Below are 23,296 nucleotides of genomic sequence, written 5' to 3' on the forward strand. Positions count from 1 at the left end.
CCCAGGCTGGAGTGTGGTGGCCGGATCTCAGCTCACTGCAAGCTCCGCCTCCCGGGTTCACGCCATTCTCCTGCCTCAGCCTCCAGAGTAGCTGGGACTGCAGGCGCCCGCCACCTCGCCCGGCTAGTTTTTTTTTGTATTTTTTAGTAGAGACGGGGTTTCACCGTGTTAGCCAGGATGGTCTCGATCTCCTGACCTCGTGATCCACCCGTCTCGGCCTCCCAAAGTGCTGGGATTACAGGCTTGAGCCACCGCGCCCGGCCTCTACCACTGTTTCTTTCTCTACCTCCTCTTAAGGCCAATAATTTTTAGATTTGCCCCTTTGAGGCTATTTTCTAGATCTTGTAGGCATGTTTCATTCTCTTTTTTTTTTTTCTTGTTTCTTTTGTCTCTTCTTACGGTGTATTTTCTTTTTTTATTATTTTTATTTTATTTATGTATTTATTTTTGAGACGGAGTCTTGCTCTGTTGCCTAGGCTGGAGTGCAGTGGCGCAATCTCGGCTCACTGCAAGCTCCGCCTCCTGGTTTCATGCCATTCTCCTGCCTCAGCCTCCTGAGTAGCTGGGACTACAGGCACCTGCCACCGCACCCAGCTAATTTTTTGTATTTTTAGTAGAGACGGGGTTTCACTGTGGTCTCGATCTCCTGACCTTGTGATCCGCCTGCCTTGGCCTCCCAAAGTGCTGGGATTACAGGTGTGAGCCACTGTGCCAGCCCTTACTGTGTACTTTCAAATAGCCTGAATTCAAGCTCACTAATTCTTTCTAATACTTGATCAATTTTGCTATTGATGCAGACTCTGATGCATTCTTCAGTATGTCAGTTGCATTTTTGGATTCCAGAATTTCTGCTTGATTCTTTTTAATTATTTCAATTATTTAAAATTTATCTGATAGAATTCTGAATTCCTTCTCTGTTATCTTGAAATTCTTCGAGTTTTCTTAAAACAGCTATTTTGAATTATCTATCTGAAAGGTCACATATCTCTGTTTCTCCCGAATTGGTTCTTGGTGACTTACTTAGTTTGGTGGGGTCATGTTTTCCTGAATGGTCTTGATGCTTGTGGATGTTTGTCAGTGCCTGGGCATTGAAGAGTTAGTTATTTATTGTAGTCTTCACAGTCTGGGCTTGTTTGTACCTGTCCTTCTTGGGAAGGCTTTCCAGGTATTTGAAAGGACTTCGGTGTTGTGCTCTGTATCTGCATTAGGGGGCACCCCAAGCCCAGTAAAGCTGTGACTCTTGCAGACTACTAGAGGTGCCACCTTGGTGGTCTTGTATAAGATCTAGAAGAATTCTCTGGATTACCAGGCAGAGATTCTTGTTCTCTTCTCGTACTTCTCCAAAACAGTGTGTGTGTGTGCTAAGCTGCCTGGAGCTGGAGGTGGGCTGACGCAAGCACCTTGTGGCCATGACCACTAGGACTGCACGGGGTCAGACCTAAAGCCTGTGTCTCACCCAAGCCCCTTTGTAACCACTATCTGGCTACCACCTATATTCACTTAAGGACCTAGGGCTCTATAATCAGCAGATGGCAAAGCCAGCCAGGCTTGTGTCCTTCCCTTCATGGTGGCACATTCACCCAGGCTCTGGGCGGGTCCAGAGACCCATCTCAACACTAGGGACTTGCCTAGGAGTTGCAGTCCTTGTGGCCTAGCCTGCCATTCAAGTTTATTTAGAGCCCCAGAGCACTTCAGCCGACAGTGGAGAAGCTTGCCAGAACTCAGGTTCCAATCACTGGAGTGGGTGATTTGATTCCTCTCTGGCTAGGACTGATCTAAATGCTCCCGCTGTGGGTAGGCGTCAGCGGAGTTCAGCCCAGTTTTGCTTTGTGATGTGACAAGGCAAAGTCTCTCTATTCTCTTTATCACCATGCTCTCCCTTTCCTGAGTGCACAGATTCTCTGTGCTGTGTTGCCCCTGCCACATGGGATATGGATGGCATTGGTAATTCAAGACTGTTTTTCCTACCCTCTTCAGTGCCTCTTTCTATATGTAAAGTTAAAACCAGGTACTGTGAGTACCCCTGATTTCTGGTTCTTATGAAGGTGCTTTTTTGTGTAGTTGTTAAATTTGGTGTTCTTGTGGGAGGGATGCTCAATGGAGCCTTCTATTTGGCTATCTTGCTCTGCCTCTTTCCACCCTTAAGTCTTCTGGCTTTCCCCCACTTCTCTCTGGCCCTAAACCATTTTTAAGTATACAGTTGGGTGATATGAAATACATTCATAATGTTGTGAAACCATCACTACCATCATTTCCATAACTAAAAAATGTTAAATTAACATGACTGGCTCTTCAGGGTACCATAACTCTTTTCATCTTGCAAAAGTGGAATTCTAGGAGCACATTAAAATTCTCCATTTCCTCTTCCCCCAGCCTGTGGCAACCATCATTCTAATTTCTGTCTCTGATTTGTACTACTCTAAATACCTCATATAAGTTGAATCATACAGTATCTGTGTTTTTGTGACTGGCTTATTTCACTTAGCATAATGTCTTCGAGGGTTATTTATGTTGTAGCATATGTCAGAGTTCCCTTCCTTTTTAAGGCTGAGTAATATTCTATTGTACGTGTATGCCACTTTTTGCTTATTCATTTGTCTGCAGACACTTGGGTTGCTTCCATGTTTTAGCTAGTGGGAATAATGCTGCTATGGACATCAGTTTATGAAGCTCTTTGAGATCCTGTTTTCAATTCTTATATATCCAGAAGTTGAATTGCTAAATCGTATGGTAATATATATATATGGGATCACTATATATAGGATCGTTCCACCTAGCCAGCTATCTCTAAGATCACCAGTGACCTCTATGTAAACTCTATGTAAATCCTATGGACATTCTGATGCCTGTCTTCATTGACCTTTCAGTAGCCTTTGACACAGTGGACCACACCTTCATTCTTAGCTTTTGGGACAGGAGTCTTTTGGCTTTCCCCCACCTCTCTCTGGCTGATCCTTCTCAGTCTGTTTACAGGCTGTCTCTCCTCTGCTCAGGAATTAAATGCTGGACTTCCTCAAGGCTGAGTTGTAAGTCCCTTTATCTCCCCTCCAGGTAGTCTTCTCTGTATCCATGGCTTTAATGACCATCTCTATGCACAAATAATAGCTCCAGGCTGGAGCCTTCTCTGAGCACTAGGCTGCTATGTCTTCCTTCTCATCTTTTCTTCTTGGGTATCTCAAAGCATCACACTTAATGTGACCTAGAAAATATATATATAAATAATAATAAAAAAATATATATATGTATATGTATTTTTGAGATGGCTCTGTCACACAGGCCTGAGTACAGTGGCATGATCTCGGCTCACTACAACCTCCATCTCCTGGGTTCAAGCGATTTTCTTGCTTCAGCCTCCCAAGTAGCTGGGATTACAGATGCCCCCCACCACGCCTGGCTAATTTTTGTATTTTTAGTAGAGATGGGGTTTCACTAAGTTGGCCAGGATGATCTTGAACTCTTGACCTCAGGTGATCCTCCCGCCTCAGCCTCCCAAAGTGCTGGGATTACAGCCATGAGCTACTGCACCCAGCCTATTTTTAATATTTTGAGCAACCACCATTCTGTCTTCCATAGTGGCTGTACCATATATCATTCCCACCAGCAGTGCAGAGGGTTCCAATCTTCCCACACCATCAACATTTGTTATTTTCTGGCTTTTTTTTTTTTTTGATAGTAGCCAACCTAATGAGTGTGAAGTGGTATCTCACTGTATGTTTTGATTTGCATTTCCCTACTGATTAGTGATCTTGAGTGTCTATTCATGTGCTTATTGGTGATTTGTATATCTTCTTTGGAGAAATGTCTATTCAAGTTCTTTGCCCATTTCAAAATTCAGTTGTTTATGGGTTTTTGCTTGTTTGTTTGTTTTACCAACCAAGCAAGCGGCAGTGATATGTTTTCATTGTTGGTTTTAGAAATTCTCTGTATATTTTCGGTATTAATGCCTTATCAGATGTATGATTTGCAAATATTTTCTCCATTTTGTGGATTGCCTTTTTACTCTTTTGTTAGTGTCTTTAGATGCACAAATGTTTAAACATTTCATGCAGTCCAGTTTGTCTCTTTTCTTCTTTCTTTCTTTTTTTTTTGAGACGGAGCCTTGCTGTCTCCCAGGCTGGAGTGCAGCGGCTCCATCTCAGCTCACTGAAAGCTCCGCCTTCCGGGTTCACACCATTCTCCTGCCTCAGCCTCCTGAGTAGCTGGGACTACAGGAGCCTGCCACCACGCCCAGCTAGTGTTTTGTATTTTTAGTAGAGACGGGTTTCACTGTGTTAGCCAGGATGGTCTCGATCTCCTGACCTCGTTATCTACCCACCTCGGCCTCCCAAAGTGCTGGGGTTACCGGCGTGAGCCACCGCACCCAGCCTCCTTTTTTCTTTCGTTGTGTGTGCTTTTAGTGTCATATACAATAAATCACTGCCAAATCCAATGTCATAAATTTTGCCCTATATTTTTTTCTAAGACTTGTATTATTTTAGGTCTTACATTTAGGTCTTTGATCCATTTTGAGTTAGTTTTTGTATATGATGTTAGGTAAGGGTCCAACCATATTCTTTTGCATATAGATATATCCAATTTTCATAGTACAGTTTGTTGAAAAAACTGTCGTTTCCCGTTGAATGGTCTTGGCACCTTTGTCAAAAATCATTTAACTGTATATGTGAGAGTTTATTTCTGGGTACTCTGTTCTATTCCATTGGTCTGTATGTCTGTTTTTATGTCATTACTACAGTATTTATGACTCCCTCTGTCTAGTGGTGGTTCCTGGGTCCAGTTTTATAGAACCCAGGACCTGAACTTTGCTGTTTTAAAGGTGGCAGTAGAGAAGAGCATCACAGAAGTTGGTCAGGAGCTGACAGAGCTGGTGGAACATCTTGTAGACATTGTCAGGAGCCTGCAGAATCAGAGGCCCCTATCAGAATCTGGACCAGACAATGAACTGAGCATCCTGGGCAAGGTAGGCTCCACTGGGAGAGGAAAGGATGTGGGAGGGAATAGGGCCAGGGATTGCTTTCAACTGGAACAACATGAATATGTTTGAAGCTGAAGCAACAAGTCTCAATCTTTTATTGTTCTCTTTACTACCAGACGTGGATGATTGGACATTTGGGATGCTTGAGGTAATGTTGGGAAGCTTCAAGTGGGCTAGGGTCACTCCACCTAACCAGCTATCTCTAAGATCACCAATGACCTCTGTGTAAATCCTATAGACATTCTGGTGCCTGTCTTCATTGACCTTTCAGTAGCCTTTGACACAGTGGACCACACCTTCATTCTTAGCTTTTGGGACAGGAGTCTTTTGGCTTTCCCCCACCTCTCTCTGGCTGATCCTTCTCAGTCTGTTTACAGGCTGTCTCTCCTCTGCTCAGGAATTAAATGCTGGACTTCCTCAAGGCTGAGTTGTAAGTCCCTTTATCTCCCCTCCAGGTAGTCTTCCCTGTATCCATGGCTTTAATGATCACCTCTATGCACAAATAATAGCTCCAGGCTGGAGCCTTCTCTGAGCACTAGGCTGCTATGTCTTCCTTCTCATCTTTTCTTCTTGGGTATCTCAAAGCATCACACTTAACGTGTCCTAAGCTGCTCCTTTTCTGGGATTTTTGTCTCAATACTGGCCCCATTATCTTTCCAAGTACACAAGCCAGAGACCTGGAAATCATGTTACCTTCTTCTCCCTTACCCTAATATGCAGCATATTGTAGCTTTAAGACCTGCCTAATTACCTCTCAAATCTATTTACTTATTCTTGAGCTCCTTTGAGACTTCTCTAATCCCAGCCTCTGATAATTTTATGCCTGGATTGCTGTCATAGCCTTCCAAATGCTCCACTCTCCCTCTTCTAGTCTGTTTTCCTCACGGTCGTCACAGTGACTACCACAAACATCAATCCGAAAATGTTAACTCATCTGCTTAAAACATTCAAATTACATCAGTTTGCTCAGGAGTAAGACCCAAATCCTCACAGGACCAACAAAGCCCTGTAGGATTCCATCTCTGTCTGCCTCTCAAATCTCATCTCTGCTCATGCCGCCTGGCTCTGTGAGCTCCAGCTGCACTCTCTGCACAGTCCCTCCAATGTGTCTCGCGTCTTCCCACTACAGGGCACCCTTCATGGAATGCTCTCCTTTTCCTCCATCACTTAGGTAATACTTGCTCATCCTTCAGATCCTAGCTAGAACATCATTTCTTCAGAGAGAAGCCTTCACTGATTTCTTTAAACAAATCAAATCCCCCCATTAGAGGCTCTGAGGACTCCATGTACCTTTCATTTGTAGTAGTTATCACCATTGCACCTTTGTAATGACTTGTGCCATACTCTATATTAATGTCTGTCCCCCTCCCTTTTCCTGCACTGGACTCTCAACTTCATGAGAATAGGGACTTTTGATTTTTTTTTTTTTTTTTTTGAGACAGAGTCTTGCTCTGTTGCCAGGCTGGAGTGCAGTGGTGCCATCTCAGCTCATTGCAACCTCCGCCTCCCAGCTTCAAGTGATTCTCTTGCCTCAGCCTCCTGAGTAGCTTGTACTACAGGTGCCCGCCACCACGCCTGGCTAATTTTTGTATTTTTAGTAGAGATGGGGTTTCACCATATTGGCCAGGCTGGCCTCAAACTCCCGACCTTGTGATCCACCTGCCTCAGCCTCTCAAAGTGCTGGGATTACAGGTGTGCGCCACTGCGCCTGGCTGATGCTTTTGTTCTTTTGTCCACCATTGTGTCCCGAGGCACTAGCACAGTACCCAAGTACCCACTTATAGTAGGGGCTCAACAAATACCCACTGAATGTATAAATAAATGCATCTTCAGAGATGCGACGTGTTGGGATAGAAAGTCTGAGAGTCCGGCCGGGCGCGGTGGCTCACGCCTGTAATCCCAGCACTTTGGGAGGCCGAGACGGGCAAATCACAAGGTCAGGAGATTGAGACCATCCTGGCTAACGTGGTGAAACCCTGACTCTACTAAAAATACAAAAAATTAGCTGGGCGTGGTGGTGGGCACCTGTAGTCCCAGCTACTAAGGAGGCTGAGGCAGGAGAATGGCGTGAACCTGGGAAGCGGAGTTTACAGTGAGCCGAGATTGCGCCACTGCCCTCCAGCCTGGGAAACAGTGAAACTCCGTCTCAGAAAAAAAAAAAAGGAAAGTCTGACTTTCAGACTTGACATTGTCATTCACTAGTATTAGGACCTTGGGCAAGTGACTTCATCCATCTGCGTCTCAGGTTCCTATCTGTAATATAGAAATAATGATACAGGGCCTGCCACATCATTGGTTTATTGTGAGGATTAAAAGAGGTATAAAAAAGTGCTTGAGCAATGTTAAAATGTGGGCTGTTATAATTAACTGTGGCAATTTAGTTAACCTTCATGAACTTCATCTTCTTTTGTAAAATGGAGATTCTTTACAGGTTGCTAAACCTACTTTGTGAGGTTGTTATGCAAATGAGAGAAGGGCAATACCTAGCATGTAGAAGACACTCAATAAGTGTAATACTACCATATTTTGATTGGTGGAAAGAATGGGGAGTGGATTATGCAAAGGTGGGAAGGAAAGTCAGGGGTTGAAGTTGGTAAGCAGATAAAGGGCTGTATTGGGGAAGAACAGGACCTGAGGCTAAAGAAAATCAGGGAGCATGTGTTGGAGGCCCCAGCAAGCAGGACCTAGATGCAGGCAATTTGAGAGGTAGCTCTTGGGAAGCGACATGATATAATGATAGAGGTGGGAAAACGTTCTTTTTTTTTTTTTTTTTGAAATGGAATCTCGCTCTGTCGCCCAGGCTGTAGTGCAGCGGCATGATCTTCTCAGCTCACTACAACCTCTACCTTCCAGATTCAAGTGATTCTCCTGCCTCACCCTCCATGTAGCTGGGATTATAGGTGTGAGCCACCACACCCAGCTGAAAAGGTTATTCTGACCTCCATGGTTTATCTCAGTAACTATCTGTAGTATTTATTTTATAAAGCCCCTATAAGATGTGCCTAAAGGCCAGGCGCGGTGGCTCAAGCCTGTAATCCCAGCACTTTGGGAGGCCGAGACGGGCAGATCATGAGGTCAGGAGATCGAGACCATCCTGGCTAACACGATGAAACCCTGTCTCTACTAAAAAATATAAAAAACTAGCCGGGCGAGGTGGCGGGCACCTGCAGTCCCAGCTACTTGGGAGGCTGAGGCAGGAGAATGGCGTAAACCTGGGAGGCGGAGCTTGCAGTGAGCTGAGATCCGGCCACTGCACTCCAGCCTGGGTGACAGAGCGAGATTCCGTCTCAAAAAAAAAAAAAAAAAAAAAAAGATGTGCCTAAAAATGTTAAAACTTTTTTGGTATTACCTAAGAAATCCATGTTTATTGTGCAAAATATTAGAAAACACATAGCATTAAATAAAGCAAATTAAAATGCTCCATAACCCCATCACCCAGAAATAACCACTCTTTGATATTTTTGCTGTAGTTATGTATTATTCCAGATTGTTTTCAAGGCATATTTTTTGAGGGCCTAATTTTGTTTTTAAAAATTTGCTGGGAATTACATAGAAAATTATAGATGAATAAAAGAACTTGAATATAATAGTTGATAGACTGCATAGGGGACTTCCATTTATTCAGTTTTAAATGATTCATCAATAGGTTTTTTCTTCTGGGGTGGATCTTTCCATGACTTCTCCAAAGCTGCTGATTTCCGACACAGCTGCAGGGAGAATCAGAGATATTCTCCAAGACCTAGAAGAAATTCAGGAAAAATTACGAGAAAACGTCGCCCGGAAAGAGGCTCCTGAAACACAAACGCAGGGTGAGCTGATCTTACTTATTGGAGGATGATTAAATCTGGAAGTTGCGGGGAGTGGCAAAGTGCTCCATGGCTTTGTTCTCTGGGGACAGGATCCCAGAGTCCCACTGTATTACCCCTGTGGTGTCATGAATCAGGTAGGGGTGGGCTGAAGTGATTTTGTGGCTGAATGTTTTTGGCAATGACTGAAGGTGTGATGTATCACAAGTCCTTAATAGATAGAAACTCATTTTTGAAGATTCATGCACCCAGGTCCTTACTGATCAAGTGTGTTATCTTACTGCAGAGATTCTGAAAAGGCCACTTTAAAATTTTTTTTTTCTTTTTTTCTTTTTTTTTTTTTTTTTGAGATGAAGTCTCGCTGTGTCGCGCAGGATGGAGGGCAGTGGCGTCATCTCGGCTCACTGCAAGCTCCGCCTCCCGGTTCAGGCCATTCTCTTGCCTCAGCCTCACGAGTAGCTGGGACTACAGGCGCCGCCACCATGCTTGGCTAATTTTTTGTGTTTTTGGTAGAGATGGGGTTTCACCATGTTGGCCAGGCTGGTCTCGATCTCCTGACCTCATGATCTGCCCTCCTCAGCCTCCCAAAGTGCTGGGATTACAGGCGTGAGCCACCGTGCCCAGCCTTAAATTTTTAACTAGTAAATGTCTTCCTTTTTTTTTTTTTTTTTTAAATTATTTTGTTTTTGTTTTTGTTTTATTTTGAGACAGAGTCTCACTCCGTCACCCAGGCTTGAGTGCAGTGGTGCGATCTTGGCTGGAATTACAGGCGTGCGCCACCATGCCTGGCTAATTTTCACGGGTTTTTTTTTTTCTTTTTTCTTTTTTTTTTTTTTTAAGTAGAGACAGAGTTTCACCATGTTGGACAGGCTGATCTCGAACTCCTGACCTCAAGGCTCGCCTCAGCCTCCCAAAGTGCTAGGATTACAGGTATGAGCCACCGCACCTGGCTGTAAATGTCTTTCTTTTTTTTTTTTTTTTTTTTTTGAGACGGAGTCTTGCGCTGTCGCCCAGACTGGAGTGCAGTGGCCGGATCTCAGCTCACTGCAAGCTCCGCCTCCCGGGTTTACGCTATTCTCCTGCCTCAGCCTCCCGAGTAGCTGGGACTACAGGCGCCAGCCACCTCGCCCGGCTAGTTTTTTGTATTTTTTAGTAGAGACGGGGTTTCACCGTGTTAGCCAGGATGGTCTCGATCTCCTGACCTCGTGATCCGCCCGTCTCGGCCTCCCAAAGTGCTAGGATTACAGGCTTGAGCCACCGCGCCCGGCCTCTTTCTTAACAAAGCATATAGGCCAAGTGCGGTGGCTCATGCCTGTAATCCCAGTGCTTTGGGAGGCTGAGGTGAGAGGATCTCTTGAGGCCGGGAGTTCGAGACCAGCCTGGACAATGGAGAGAGATCCTGTCTCTACAAAAAATAAAAAATAACCAGATGTGTTGGTGCACACCTGTAGTCCCAGCTACTCTGTAGGCTAAGGCTGGAGGATCACTTGAGCCAGGGGTTCAAGGCTGAGTGATCATGCCACTGCATTCCATCCTGCAGCAACAGAGGGAGATCTTGTCTACAAACAAATGAAACCAGCATGCCACTTTGTAACTAGTTCTTGATACAGTCTATTAAGATATAATCTCTGGGGAGTGTGTTAATGTTAATATTAAATAGTACAATATAGAAAAGAACTTTTCTGTCCTGGTCCTGTAGTTTCTCTGTTGTTCTTCCAGAGTTATTGAAAACTAACTAACTAACACCTTCTTGTCAGACATTAGACGTTAGCTCTATCTGGTCTCCCAGGGTTCTTCCTCCTGCTCTGGCCACTGCTAGCTTCATATGCTTTAGAGGCATTTCTTCTATAGCTTTTCCTCTTCTGATAGCTTTTATATCCTTTATATTTTCATATTTAAACAATCTTATGCTACTTTAAAAATCATTTCTGGCCGGCGCAGTGGCTCATGCCTGTAATTCCAGCACTTTGGGAGGCTGAGGCAGGTGGATCACCTGAGGTCAAGAGTTCAAGACCAGCCCGGTCAACCTGGCGAAACCCTGTCTCTACTAAAAACACAAAAATTAGCTGGACGTGGTGGCGGGTGCCTGTAATCGCAGCTACTCAGGAGGTGGAGGCACAAGAATCACTTGAACCTGGGAGGCAGAGGTTGCATCATTGTACTCTAGCCTAGGCAACAAGAATGAAACTCTGTCTCAAAAAAAAAAAGAAGAATCATTTCTTATGTAAATGGAGAAGCATGATTCCTTGGGAAAAGTTTCTTAAGGAAAACAATTAGAGAGCAGTTTATTGTTCCAAAAATTATCTGAGAAAGAAGCACCTTCGTATCCTGTGTGCTTCTAAACTTAGGTTGGGTTCCTTAGTGATTTTATTTATTTATACAAATTTAAGATCAATTTTTAAATTTTGGGGGGTTACATTTAAAATTTCTCATTCAAAAATCAAAACAGGACTGGGCGTCGTGGCTCATGCCTATAATCCCAGCACTCTGTGAGGCCGAGGCAGGTGGATCACCTGAGGTCAGGAGTTTGAGACCAGCCTGGCCAACATGGTGAAACCCTGTCTCTACTAAAAATACAAAAAATTAGCCAGACGTGGTGGCACGCTCCAGTAGTGCCAGCTACTTCAGAGGCTTAGGCAGGAAAATCGCTTGAACCCGGAAGGCGGAGGTTGCAGTGAGCCACTGCACTCCAGTCTGGGTGACAAGAGCGAAACTCCATCTCAAAAAAAACAAAACAACAAACAGTATAAAAAGGGCATACAGCCCAATCTCTCTTCCATCCTTGCCAATTGCCCCATTCTCTCATCTCAGTGTACCACTTTTATTACAGTTTTTTGAGTGTTCAGAAGTTATTTATGCAAATGTCAGCGAATGTGAATTTATATTCTTCTTTCTCCCAATCTTTTTTTTGTACATAAAAGATAGCACATTATGTATATTGTCCTGCATTTTGCTTTTGTCTTTTACTTAATACATCTTCATTTTACAGTACAGTACTTAGGACATTTTTTCTTTGCCTTTTTTTTTTTAGCACCTAGAGCATTTCCGCACCGCCCCCCCCGCCGTTTTTTTTTGAGATGGAGTCTTGCTTAGTTGCCCAGGTTGGAGTGCAGTGGTGCAATCTTGGCTCACTGCAAGCTCCGCCTCCCAGGTTCACACCATTCTCCTGCTTCGGCCTCCTGAGTAGCTGGGACTACAGGCGCCCGCCACCACGCCCGGCTGATTTTTTTTATTTTTAGTAGAGACGGGGTTTCACCGTGTTAGCCAGGATGGTCTCGATCTCCTGACCTTGTGATCCACCTGCCTCGGCCTCCCAAAGTGCTGGGATTACAGGCATGAGCCATTGGGCCCGGCCACATTTTCCCTTTTACAGCTGCTCAGTATTCCAATATCTGGGTTTGCCAACATTTATTTACTCAGTCCTCTACAGGTGAATGCATGATTGTTTGCAATTGTTTACAGTGACAAATAATGCTGAAATCAATAAATGCATGTACATTGTTTCATATGGGTGCAGATATAATTGTAGCTCAAATTGTAGTGAAGGTAGCTGGGTCTTACGGTGAATTCATTTGTCATTTTGATATACATTGCCAAATCACCCTCCAGTTGGGTTATACCAGTCTTCACTCCCACAGAAAAAGTATGTGTCCCCAACCTGCCAACTGAGTGTGTTGGCAGACATTTGCCTTTTTTTTTTAAACCAATCTCATGGGTCAAAATATTGATGTGAAATTAGCCAGTCTTGGTGGTGGGTGCCTGTAATCCCAGATACTTGGGAGGTTGAGGCAGGAGAATCGCTTGAACCCAGCAGGCAGAGGTTGTAGTGAGCCAAGACTGTGCCATTGTCCTCCAGCCTGGGCAATAAGAATGAAACTCTGACTCAAGAAAATATATTGACGTGAGAGTATACTGCACATTTTTGTTTTTTGGTTTTTTGTTTTTTTTGAGACTGAATCATGTTCTTATCGTCCAGGTTGGAGTGCAGTGAGGCGATCTCAGCACAATGTGACCTCTGTCTCCCAGGTTCAAGTGATTCTCCTGCCTCAGCCTCCTGAGTAGCTGGGATTACAGGCACTGCCACCAGGACTGACTAATTTTTGTACTTTTAGTAGAGACGGGGTTTTGCCATGTTGGTCAGGCTGGTCTCGAACTCCTGACTTCAGGTGATCTGCTTGCCTCGGTCTCCCAAAGTGCTGGGATTACAGGCATGAGCCACCGCGCCCGGCCTATACTACACTTTTAATTTGTGCTTCTCCATGAATTGTCTTTCATATCTTGTGTTATTGGTCTTCTAAAAATTGACATTTAGGAGCTCTTTGTAAATTAAAGGGATTAACCTTTTGTCTGTTATATGAATTGCAAATTTTGTTTCTTAATATGTCATTTGTCTTTTTATGTATCTTTTGCAGGTTTTTTTTTTTTTTTTTTTTTTTTTTTTTTGAGACGGAGTCTTGCTCTGTCCCCCAGGCTGGAGTGCAGTGGCGCGATCTCAGCTCACTGCAAGCTCCGCCTCCTGGGTTTACGCCATTCTCCTGCCTCAGCCTCCCGAGTAGCTGGGACTACAGGCGCCCGCCACCTCGCCCGGCTACTTTTTTGTGTTTTTAGTAGAGACGGGGTTTCACCGTGTTAGCCAGGATGGTCTCGATCTCCTGACCTTGTGATCCGCCCGCCTCGGCCTCCCAAAGTGCTGGGATTACAGGCTTGAGCCACCGCGCCCGGCCTTTTGCAGGTTTTAGGTTTTATAATGCCATATAGACATTTTTTAATTTACTTTTTTTTTTTTTTTTTTTTTTTTTTTTAAAGGCGTTTCGCTCTTGTTGCCCAGGCTGGAGTGCAAAAGTGCGATCTGGCTCACTGCAACATCTGTCTCCCGGGTTCAAGCGATTCTCCTGCCTTAGTCTCCCAAGTAGCTGAGATTACAGGCCTGTGCCACCACACCTGGCTAATTTTTATATTTTTAGTAGAGACAGGGTTTCTCCATGTTGGTCAGGCTGGTCTCAAACTTCTGACCTCAGGTGATCCACCTGCCTTGGCCTCCCAACATGCTGGGATTACACAGGAATGAGCCATCGCACCTGGCCTTTACATAATTTTTTATAGAGATGAAATCTCACTGTTTTGCCCAGGCTGGTCTCAAACTCCTAGGCTGAAGTAATCCTTCTATCTCTGCCTGCCAAAGTGCTGGTATTACAGGTGTGAACCACCATGCCTGGCCTCAATTTTTTTTTTTAGAGACAGGAGACAGGGTCTTGTTCTGTTGCCTAGACTGGTTGACTAGAGTGCTGTGGCAATTCCTGGGCTCTAAATATTTCTTTTTTATTTTTTTGAGACAAGGTTTTACTTTGTTGCCCAGGCTGGAGTGCAGTGGTGCCATCATGGCTCACCCCAGCCTTGACCTCCCAGGCTCAAGTGATCCTCCCTCCTTAGCCTCCTGAGTAGCTGGGACCGCAGGCACATGTCAGCGCGCCCGGCTAATTCTTGTGTTTTGGGGAGAGACAGGGTTTTGCTATGTTGCCTAGGCTGGCCTGGAACTCCTGGGCTCAAGCAATTAGTTCATCTTAGCCCCTTGAGTAGGTGGGACTGCAGGTGGCGCTACCACGCTCAGTTAATTTTTGATTGTATTTTCATTGAGACTGAGTCTGGCTCTGTCGCCCAGGCTGGAGTGCAGTGGCCGGATCTCAGCTCACTGCAAGCTCCGCCTCCCGGGTTTACGCCATTCTCCTGCCTCAGCCTCCCGAGTAGCTGGGACCACAGGCGCCCGCCACTTCGCCCGGCTAGTTTTTTGTATTTTTTAGTAGAGACGGGGTTTCACCGTGTTAGCCAGGATGGTCTCGATCTCCTGACCTCGTGATCCACCCGTCTCGGCCTCCCAAAGTGCTGGGATTACAGGCTTGAGCCACCGCGCCCGGCCTCAGTTAATTTTTTGTTTATTTTTTTGTGGAGAAGAGGTCTTGCTTCTATTTTCATGTAGTAAATTTTATTCGTTTTTTCTTTTATGCATTGTAGATTTTAAGTTTTAGTTAGAAAACTCAACCCCCTGAAGTTTAGAAAGGAATTTTCTCAGGTATATGTGTGTGTTTTTACTTTTACAGTTTACATTTAAATCTGTGGTTTCATGTTTTACATTTAAACCTTTGACTCATTTCAAGTATATCTCAGCATGTATCCTAGTGCATTTTGTTTTATTTGTTTATTCTTCTTCTTCTTATTATTATTTTTGAGACAGAGTCTCGCTCTGTCGCCCAGGCTGGAGTGCAGTGGCATGATCTCAGCTCACCACAGCCTCTGCCTCCCGGGTTCAAGCGATTCTCCTACCTCAGCCTCCTGAGCAGCTGGGATTACAAGCTGCCACCACCACATCTGGTTAATTTTTGTATTTTTAGTAGAGACGGGGTTTCACCATGTTGGCCGGGCTGGTCTTAAACTCCTGACCTCAGGTGATCTGCCTGCCTCAGCCTCCTAAAGTGCTGGGATTACAGGCGTGAGCCACTGCGCCTGGCCTTATTTGTTTTTTAAATAGAGACAGGGATCTCACTTTATTGCCCAGGCTGGTGTTGATCTCCTAGCCTCCAGCAATCCTTGTGCTTTGGCTCCCAAAGCGCTGGGATTATAGGCATGAACCACCACACTGAGCCCCTAGCAAATTTTAAATAAGATTTGCGTAGTGCCACTTTATAGACATATCTCATAGCATTTTCATGTTTAAGGATGTTGCTCTGCTTAAAATGTTGCTCTTAACTGGATAACCATGATTCTTTGGAAAAAATTATCAGTTTCCATGGTTAAGTGTAGATTATTTCTCTCATCAATAGAGATAAAAGTATTAGGGAGTGTTAATTTAAAAAAAAAAGTAAATAACTTCAGTAGGTCTTGCAAACGTTTATAAAATTTTTTTCCTTTCTTTTTCTTTTGTTTATAATCTGCATTCTGCTGAATTAATTAATTAATTATTTTTTTTTATTTTGAGACAGGTTCTTTGTTACCCAGGCTGGAGTGCAGTGGCGCAGTCACTGCAGCCTCAATCTCCCAGGCTCAGGTGATCTTCCCGCCGAAGACTCCCAAGTAGCTGGGAATACAGGCGTGTGCCACCACACTCAGCTAATTTTTTTGTACTTTTTGTAGTGATGGGGTTTTGCCATGTTGCCCAGGCTGGTCTCCCACCTTGGGCTCAAGTGATCCTCCTGACTCAACTTCCCAAAGTTGTTGGGATTACAGGCGTGAGCCACGGTGCCCAGTCAAACATTTTAAAAACACTAATTAACAATAAGTAACAATCCTATCAGCTAAATAGGAGAACAGTGATATTCATCTGAATTTTGTGTTTTTCTAAATTGTGGTGAAAATACATATAACATAAAATTTACTGTTTTCAAGTAGGCAGCTCAGTCAGGTGCAGTGGCTCACACCTGTAATCACAGCACTTTGGGAGGTTGAGGTGGGCGGATCACCTGAGTCCAGGAGTTCAAGAGCAGCCTGGGTAACAGTGAGACCCACTTCTCTACCAAAAATACAAAAACTAGCCTGCTGTGGTGGCGCACGCCTGTAGTCCCAGCTACTTGGGAGGCTGAAGTGGGAGTATCACTTGAGCCTGGGAGGCAGAAGTTGTAGTGAGCTGAAATCGGGCCACTGCACTCCAGCCTTGGCTACAACAACAAAAATGTAGGCAGCTCAGAGCTCAGTACTGTTAAGTGTGCTTACATTATCATATAACCAATCTCCAGATCAGTTTCTTTTTTGTAACTTTAATTTTTTTTTTTTGTTTTGATACGGAGTTTCACTCTTGTTGCCCAGGCTGGAATGCAATGGCACGATCTTGGCTCACTGCAACCTCCACCTCCTGGGTTCAAACGATTTTCCTGCCTCAGCCTCCAGAGTAGCTGGCATTACAGGCATCCACCACCACACCTGGCTAATTCGTTTTGTATTTTTAGTGGAGACAGGGTTACGCCATGTTGGCCAGGCTGGTCTTGAACTCCTGGGCTCAGGTGATCCACCTGTCTTGGCCTCCCAAAGTGCTGGGATTACAGGTGTGAGCCACTGTACCTGGCCTGTAACTTTAATTTTAATTTTAGGGATAGGTCTTACTTTGTTGCCCAGGCTAGAGTACAGTGGCACAACCATGGCTCACTGTAACCTCAGTCCTCCTGCTTCAGCCTCCCCAGTAGCCAGGACTGTAGGCTCACACCGCCATGTTCAGCTATTTAAAGAATTGTTTGGCCTGTAATCGCAGCACTTTGGGAGGCCGAGGTGGGCGGATCACAAGATCAGGAGATCGAGACCATCCTGGCTAACATGGTGAAACCCTGTCTCTACTAAAAATACAAACAATTAGCCGGGTGTGGTGGCAGGCGTCCGTAGTCCCAGCTACTCGGGCGGCTGAGGCAGGAGAATGGCGTGAACCCGGGAGGTGGAGCTTGCAGTGAGCTGAGATTGCGCCACTGCACTCCAGCCTGGGCGACAGAGCGCTCCATCTCAAAAAAAAAAAAAAAAAAAAAAGAATTGTTTTGTAGAGACAGGGTCTCATTATGTTGCCCAGGCTGGTCTGGAACTCCTGGCCTCAAGTGATCCTCCTGCCTCAGCCTCCTAACTAGCTGGGACTATAAGCATGGGCCACCATGCCTTGCTTCATGTTGCAGAATTGAAACTATATCCATTAAGCAACAATTCCACATTCCCTCAACCCCCTCACACCCAGCAACCACTATTCCACTTTCTGTCTATGAATTTGACTATTCTAGATAGCTCATGTGAGTGGAATCATACAATATTTGTGTGTGAGAGGTTTACTTCACTTAGTGTAATGTTCCCCAAGCTCACCTATGTTGTAGCATATATCAGAATTTGTTACTTTTTTTTGTTGTTTGAGATGGAGTCTTGCTCTATCATCCAGGCTGGAGTGCAGTGGCACGATCTCAACTCACTGCAACCTGTGCCTCCTGGATTCAAGCGATTCTCCCACCTCTGCCTCCTGAGTAGTAGCTGGGATTATAGGCATGTGCTGCCACCCCTGACTAATTTTGTGTGTGTGTGTGTGTGTGTATTTTTAGTAGCGACAGGGTTTTGCCATGTTGGCCAGGGAGGTCTGGAACTCCTGACCTCAGGTGATCTGCCCATCTCAGCCTCCCAAAGTGCTGGGATTACAGGCGTGAGCCACCGTGTCTAGCCAGAATTCATTACCTTTTTTTTGAGATGGAGTCTCGCTTTGTCGCCCAGGCTGGAGTCAGTGTCATGATCTCGGCTCACTGCAACCTCCGCCTCCCGGGTTCAAGCGATTCTCCTGCCTCAGCTTCCCAAGTAGCTGGAACTATAGCCGCGTGCTACCACACCTGGCTAATTTTTGTATTTTTAGTAGAGATGGGGTTTCACCACATTGGCCAGGCTGGTCTTGAACTCCTGACCTTGTGATCTGCCCGCCTTGGCCTCCCAAAGTGCTGGGATTACAGGTGTGAGCCACCACGCCCGGCCATAATTTGTTACTTTTTAAGGTTAAATAATATTCCATTGTATGTATACATCACATTTCTTTATCCATTTCTCTTTCTATGGACACATGGATTGCTTCAGTTCCCACCTGAACTTTGAGGATGACCTCTTGACAGGCAGCTCTCTTGCTCTCATGACCTAAGTTATCACAAGCACACCCTAGACAAGGTCTTTTGTCTCTTCTCAGGCAGAGTCTTAGATTCACTTCAGCTGCTGTCACTTCAAGATACAAATAGGACAAGATTTTGCCTTCAAAGTCTGCACTCTAGGACTTCCCTTACTTATCTGCCTGACGTGGTCATTGCACTCTAGCACAGATGACTGCTTTAAGTTAATAATTAAACTTTAGCACATTGAGAGGGAATTAGGAGGTGTCAGCAGTGGTGATGAGTTTCACACCAACTCATGTTACCCAGTTTAACACCTGTTTAAAGCATTGACTTGGGGATCCTGGATATTCTAGGTGTTAGGGTGCTGCAATCCCCTGGAACTGTGTTAGTTAATTTTATTTTATGAGTGTGCATAAAACACCTTCTATCTGTGGGGCTGGTATGGGGCTTGGTGCTTAGAACACATAGATGGACGACATCTTTCCCAGCAAGGAGCTGAGAGCTTAGTGAAGAAAGAGTGAAAAGTCCACAGTGAGAACATGGAGGTGAACATACCCGGGCTGCAGGCACTGCCTCTGCCTGATCCAGTCCTGACACTGAAAAATGTGCAGATGATAAGAAGACATGCCATGTGCCTTGATCATGATGTTTGGATACCTTCAGTTTGCCTTTTTCTGATGGGACTTTCCTCTCTTAATTTTTTTGTTATTTAGGAGAACTCCCGGAAGCCCCATCTTCCTCCTCATGCCCATTGCCTGACCAGAGCCACCCTGCACTCAAGAGAGCTTCTCAGTTTGCTCAGTGTAAGTATGTGGTCCACTTTAAACCTGGGTTTGGCTTGCTGTGGAGCAGAGCTTCGAGAACATCGTATGTCCATCTCCCTACTGCTAGGGCCACTCCTTGGCTTACTGCACATGGGTGTGTTCCCTATACCAGGTCCCTCCACGGGGGGAGCTGATTGCAAAGGCAAAGCAGGTTGAGACTCTAGATCCAAGAGCACTCAAGAGTCCAGCCAACCTTTGAGCCTCTCTGCTGTGGCCACCAACTACAGCCAAATACCCAAACTTGCTGAGGTATTTCTGCATCTGTGCTGTGGCCACCAACTACAACCAACTGCCTTTTCCTAAACCTGCTGAGATATTCCTGCCATCTCAGTCTGGGACAGTCCTTAAGAGCATGGATCCCGGAGCCAGACTGCTTGGGTTTGACACCCAGCAGCTCCACTAACTAGCTGTGTGATCTTGAACAAGTCACTTAAACTCCTAGAGCCTGGGTTTCCTCATCTGTAAAATGGAGATAATATAGTACTTCTCTTGCGGGATTGCCATGAGGGTTAAGTGAGTGAGTATGAGTAAAACACCTGGAGTAGTCATGTTTTATAAGAGTTAGCAATTTATTCGCTCAATAGGAAACCGTATGAAATATACAAAGTGAATAAGATATGGTCCTTCATCAGGAAGTTTCAGTTTAACTGGGAAGGTATAAACAGCTAGATAGATAGAAGATGGGCCAGGCACGGTGGCTCATGCCTATAATCCCAGCACTTTGGGAGGCCGAGGCAGGTGGATCACTTGAGGTCGGGAGTTTGAGACCAGCCTGGCCAACATGGAGAAACCCCGTCTCTACTAAAAATACAAAATTAGCCAGGCATGGTGGTGCATGTCTGTAATCACAGCTTCTCAGGAGGCCGACGCAGGAGAATTGCTTGAACCTGGGAGGCAGAGGTTGTGGTGAGCTGAGATCGTGCCATTGCACTCCAGCCTGGGCAACAAGAGCAAAACTCTGTCTCAAAAAATATATATATATAGGTAGGTAGGTAGGTAGGTAGGTAGATAGATAGATAGATAGATAGATAGATAGATAGATAGATAGAAGCTGGTAAGTATCATGAGAGAACACATAAAGCACCAGAGGTGTTGAGAAAAGCAAGAGATGACTTTGCTGGGTGGGATGCCAAGAGGGCTTCCTAAAAGATGACTAGTGGGTTAGTAAAAATTAATATGGGAAAGGGGTATTGTTGATATAATAATATCAGAGGTATGTATAGAAAATTGCAAGTCGATGTACCAATTTTTGGTTGTTTGCTTGCTTATTTTTGTAGAGACAGGGTCTCTCTATGTTGCCCAGGCTGGTCTGGAACTCCTCGCCTCAAGTGATCCTCCCACCTCAGCCTCTCAAAGTGCTGGGATTCCAGGCATGAGCCACTGTGCCTGGCTTGAATTTTTTTTTTTTTTTTTTTTTTTTTGAGAAGGAGTTTCGCTCCTGTTGCCCAAGCTGGAGTGCAATGGCACGATCTCGGCTCACTGCAACCTCTGGCTCCTGGGTTCAAATGATTCCCCTGCCTCAGCCTTCCGAGTAGCTGGGATTACAGGCATGTGCTACCACGCCTGGCTAATTTTTTGTATTTTTAGTAGAAACGGGGTTTCACCAGGTTAGCCATGGCTGGTCTCAAACTCCTGACCTCGTCATCTGCCCGCCTCAGCCTCCCAAAGTGCTGGGATAATAGGCGTGGGCCACCGTTTGTTTGTTTGTTTGTTTTGTTTTGTTTTTGAGACAAAATCTTCTCTGTTCCCCAGGCTGGAGTGCAGTGGCACATCTTGGCTCACTGCAACCTCTGCCTCCCAGGCTCAAGCAATTTTCCTGCCTCAGCCTCCCGAGTAGCTGGGATTACAGGCATGAGCTACCATGCCCAGCTAATTTTTTTTTTTTTTTTTTTTTTTTGAGACGGAGCCTCGCTCTGTCGCCCAGGCTGGAGTGCAGTGGCGTGATCTCGGCTCACTGCAAGCTCTGCTACAGGAGCGTACCACCATGCCTGGCTAATTTTTTGTGTTTTTAGTAGAGACAGGGTTTCACCGTGTTAGTCAAGATGGTCTTGATCTCCTGACCTTGTGATCTGCCCGCCTCGGCCTCCCAAAGTGCTGGGATTAGAGGCGTGAGCCACCGCGCCGGGCTGGCCTGATTTTTAAAATTGACATATAATAATTGTATAGTCTGGGTGCAGTGGCTCATGCCTGTAATCGCAGCACTTTGGGAGGCTGAGATGGCAGGATTGCTGGAGCTCAGGAGTTCAACACCAGCCTGGGAAACATGGCAAAATCCTGCTTCTTTTCTAAATAAATTTTTAAAATAAATAAATGTAGTCATTGTACATATTTATGGGATACATAGTGATGTTTCAATACATATGATGCATAGTGATCAGATCAAGGTAGTTAGCTTAGATATCATCTGAAACATTTATCATTTCTTCCTGTTGGGTGATGTACCAATTTTAATGCCAGTGTGAGTGAAACATCACACCGAATAATTTTAATGCCAGTGTGAGTGAAACATCACACGGAATAATTTTAATGCCAGTGTGAGTGAAACATCACACCAAAAGATACAAAGTTGCTTTTTGCTATTCCAAGACTTCTTAGCATGGATGGTCAACAGATGACTGGCCATGTTCTTGGTGTTCTTTTTTTTTCCCAAAGGGGCCATCCATCCAACCTTTAACTTGAAGAGCCTTTCCTGCAGCCTGGAGGTGTCCACCGATTCCCGTACAGTGACTGTGTCTCACCGCCCACAACCCTATCGCTGGAGCTGTGAGAGGTTTTCTACCAGCCAGGTCTTGTGTTCCCAGGCCCTCTTTTCTGGAAAGCATTACTGGGAAGTGGACACTAGGAACTGCAGCCACTGGGCAGTTGGGGTGGCTTCCTGGGAGATGAGCCGTGACCAGGTCCTGGGAAGGACTATGGACTCTTGTTGTGTGGAATGGAAGGGGACTAACCAGCTCTCTGCATGGCACATGGTCAAGGAAACTGTCCTTGGCTCAGACAGACCTGGGGTGGTGGGCATCTGGCTGAACCTTGAGGAGGGGAAGCTTGCCTTCTATTCGGTGGACAATCAGGAGAAGCTTCTGTATGAGTGTACCATCTCTGCCGCCTCTCCTCTGCACCCTGCCTTCTGGCTGTATGGCTTACATCCTGGAAATTACCTGATAATAAAGCAAGTGAAGGTGTAAGGTTTCCTCAGGGATTACAACACAGTGGTTTCCTGGTCTCTCTCCCTGTCATCAATCAGGGTAGTAACTTAAGAATACCACTTTTAAGAAAAATTACAATAGAGATTGGATCTCCCTAGGTTGCCCAGGCTGGCGTCGAATTCCTGGCCTTAAGCAGTCCTCCCACCTCAGCCTCCCAAGGTGCTGGATTACAGGTGTGAGCCACAACACCTGGCCAAGAATACCACTTTTGAAGTTAATCCTTTTGTGTGATACAGGATGAACTTGGGATGTTTGGACCCTGGACATTCCAAATAAAGGACAGGCCCCTGCCCGGCTCCTGGGAGATAACCTCTAAGCCATTAGAATATCCTGCCTGATAAGAGTGTTTTTGTTTACCTGTGGGCCTTGGGCCATGCAGTATTAGCTTGACCTTGCAAGGTCAAGCTGAGGAGACTAAGTCAGCCATGTGGGCAGTGAAGCATGCCTATGTGACCAATCCCCAGTAAAAGCCCTAGACACCAAGGCATGGGTGAGCTACCCTGGATGGTAATACTCTGTGCACACATCATTGTGTCCACACATCATTGCTGGGAGAATTAAGCATTATCCTGAAGACTCTGCCAGGAGAGGATAATTGGAAGTTCTCTTGGACCTTGCCTCCTGTGCCTTTCTTCATTGCTGATTTTAATCTGTAGCCTTTCACTGTAATAAACTGTAACCATGAGTACAACAGCTTTGCTGAATTCTGTGAGTCCTTCTAGTGAATCACTGAACCTGAGGACAGTCTCAGAGGATCTCTAAACACAATTTGCTACTTACCAATCGCTATGAAGAATATTGCCACAAATTTAATGGTTTAAAATAACACATATATATTATTTCACACTTTCTGTGAGTCAGGAGTCAGGGCATAGCTTAGCTGAGGCTCCTACAT

The 23,296-nt window shown here is 45.2% G+C and overlaps 1 protein-coding gene across 3 annotated transcripts in view; it reads left to right on the forward strand.

The window, feature by feature from the left end:
* The window catches only part of RNF135 (ring finger protein 135), a 31,644-nt gene extending 8,550 nt beyond the window's left edge, over nt 1–23,094 (forward strand). Inside the window, exons 2-6 of one of the 3 annotated variants that reach the window (XM_025362070.1) lie at nt 4,814–4,957; nt 8,619–8,781; nt 15,753–15,817; nt 19,088–19,177; nt 21,851–23,094. In XM_025362070.1, coding sequence (XP_025217855.1) covers nt 4,814–4,957; nt 8,619–8,781; nt 15,753–15,817; nt 19,088–19,177; nt 21,851–21,877 — 489 coding nt within the window. In that variant the 3' untranslated portion in view covers nt 21,878–23,094. The remainder of the gene's footprint in view (nt 1–4,813; nt 4,958–8,618; nt 8,782–15,752; nt 15,818–19,087; nt 19,178–21,850) is intronic. The other 2 variants (XM_025362069.1, XM_025362072.1) reach the window with 2 other exon arrangements.
* The last annotated feature ends 202 nt before the right edge of the window (nt 23,095–23,296 follow it).

Source organism: Theropithecus gelada, chromosome 16, assembly GCF_003255815.1.
Source record: "Theropithecus gelada isolate Dixy chromosome 16, Tgel_1.0, whole genome shotgun sequence".
In the NCBI taxonomy this organism is placed as follows: Eukaryota; Metazoa; Chordata; class Mammalia; order Primates; family Cercopithecidae; genus Theropithecus; species Theropithecus gelada.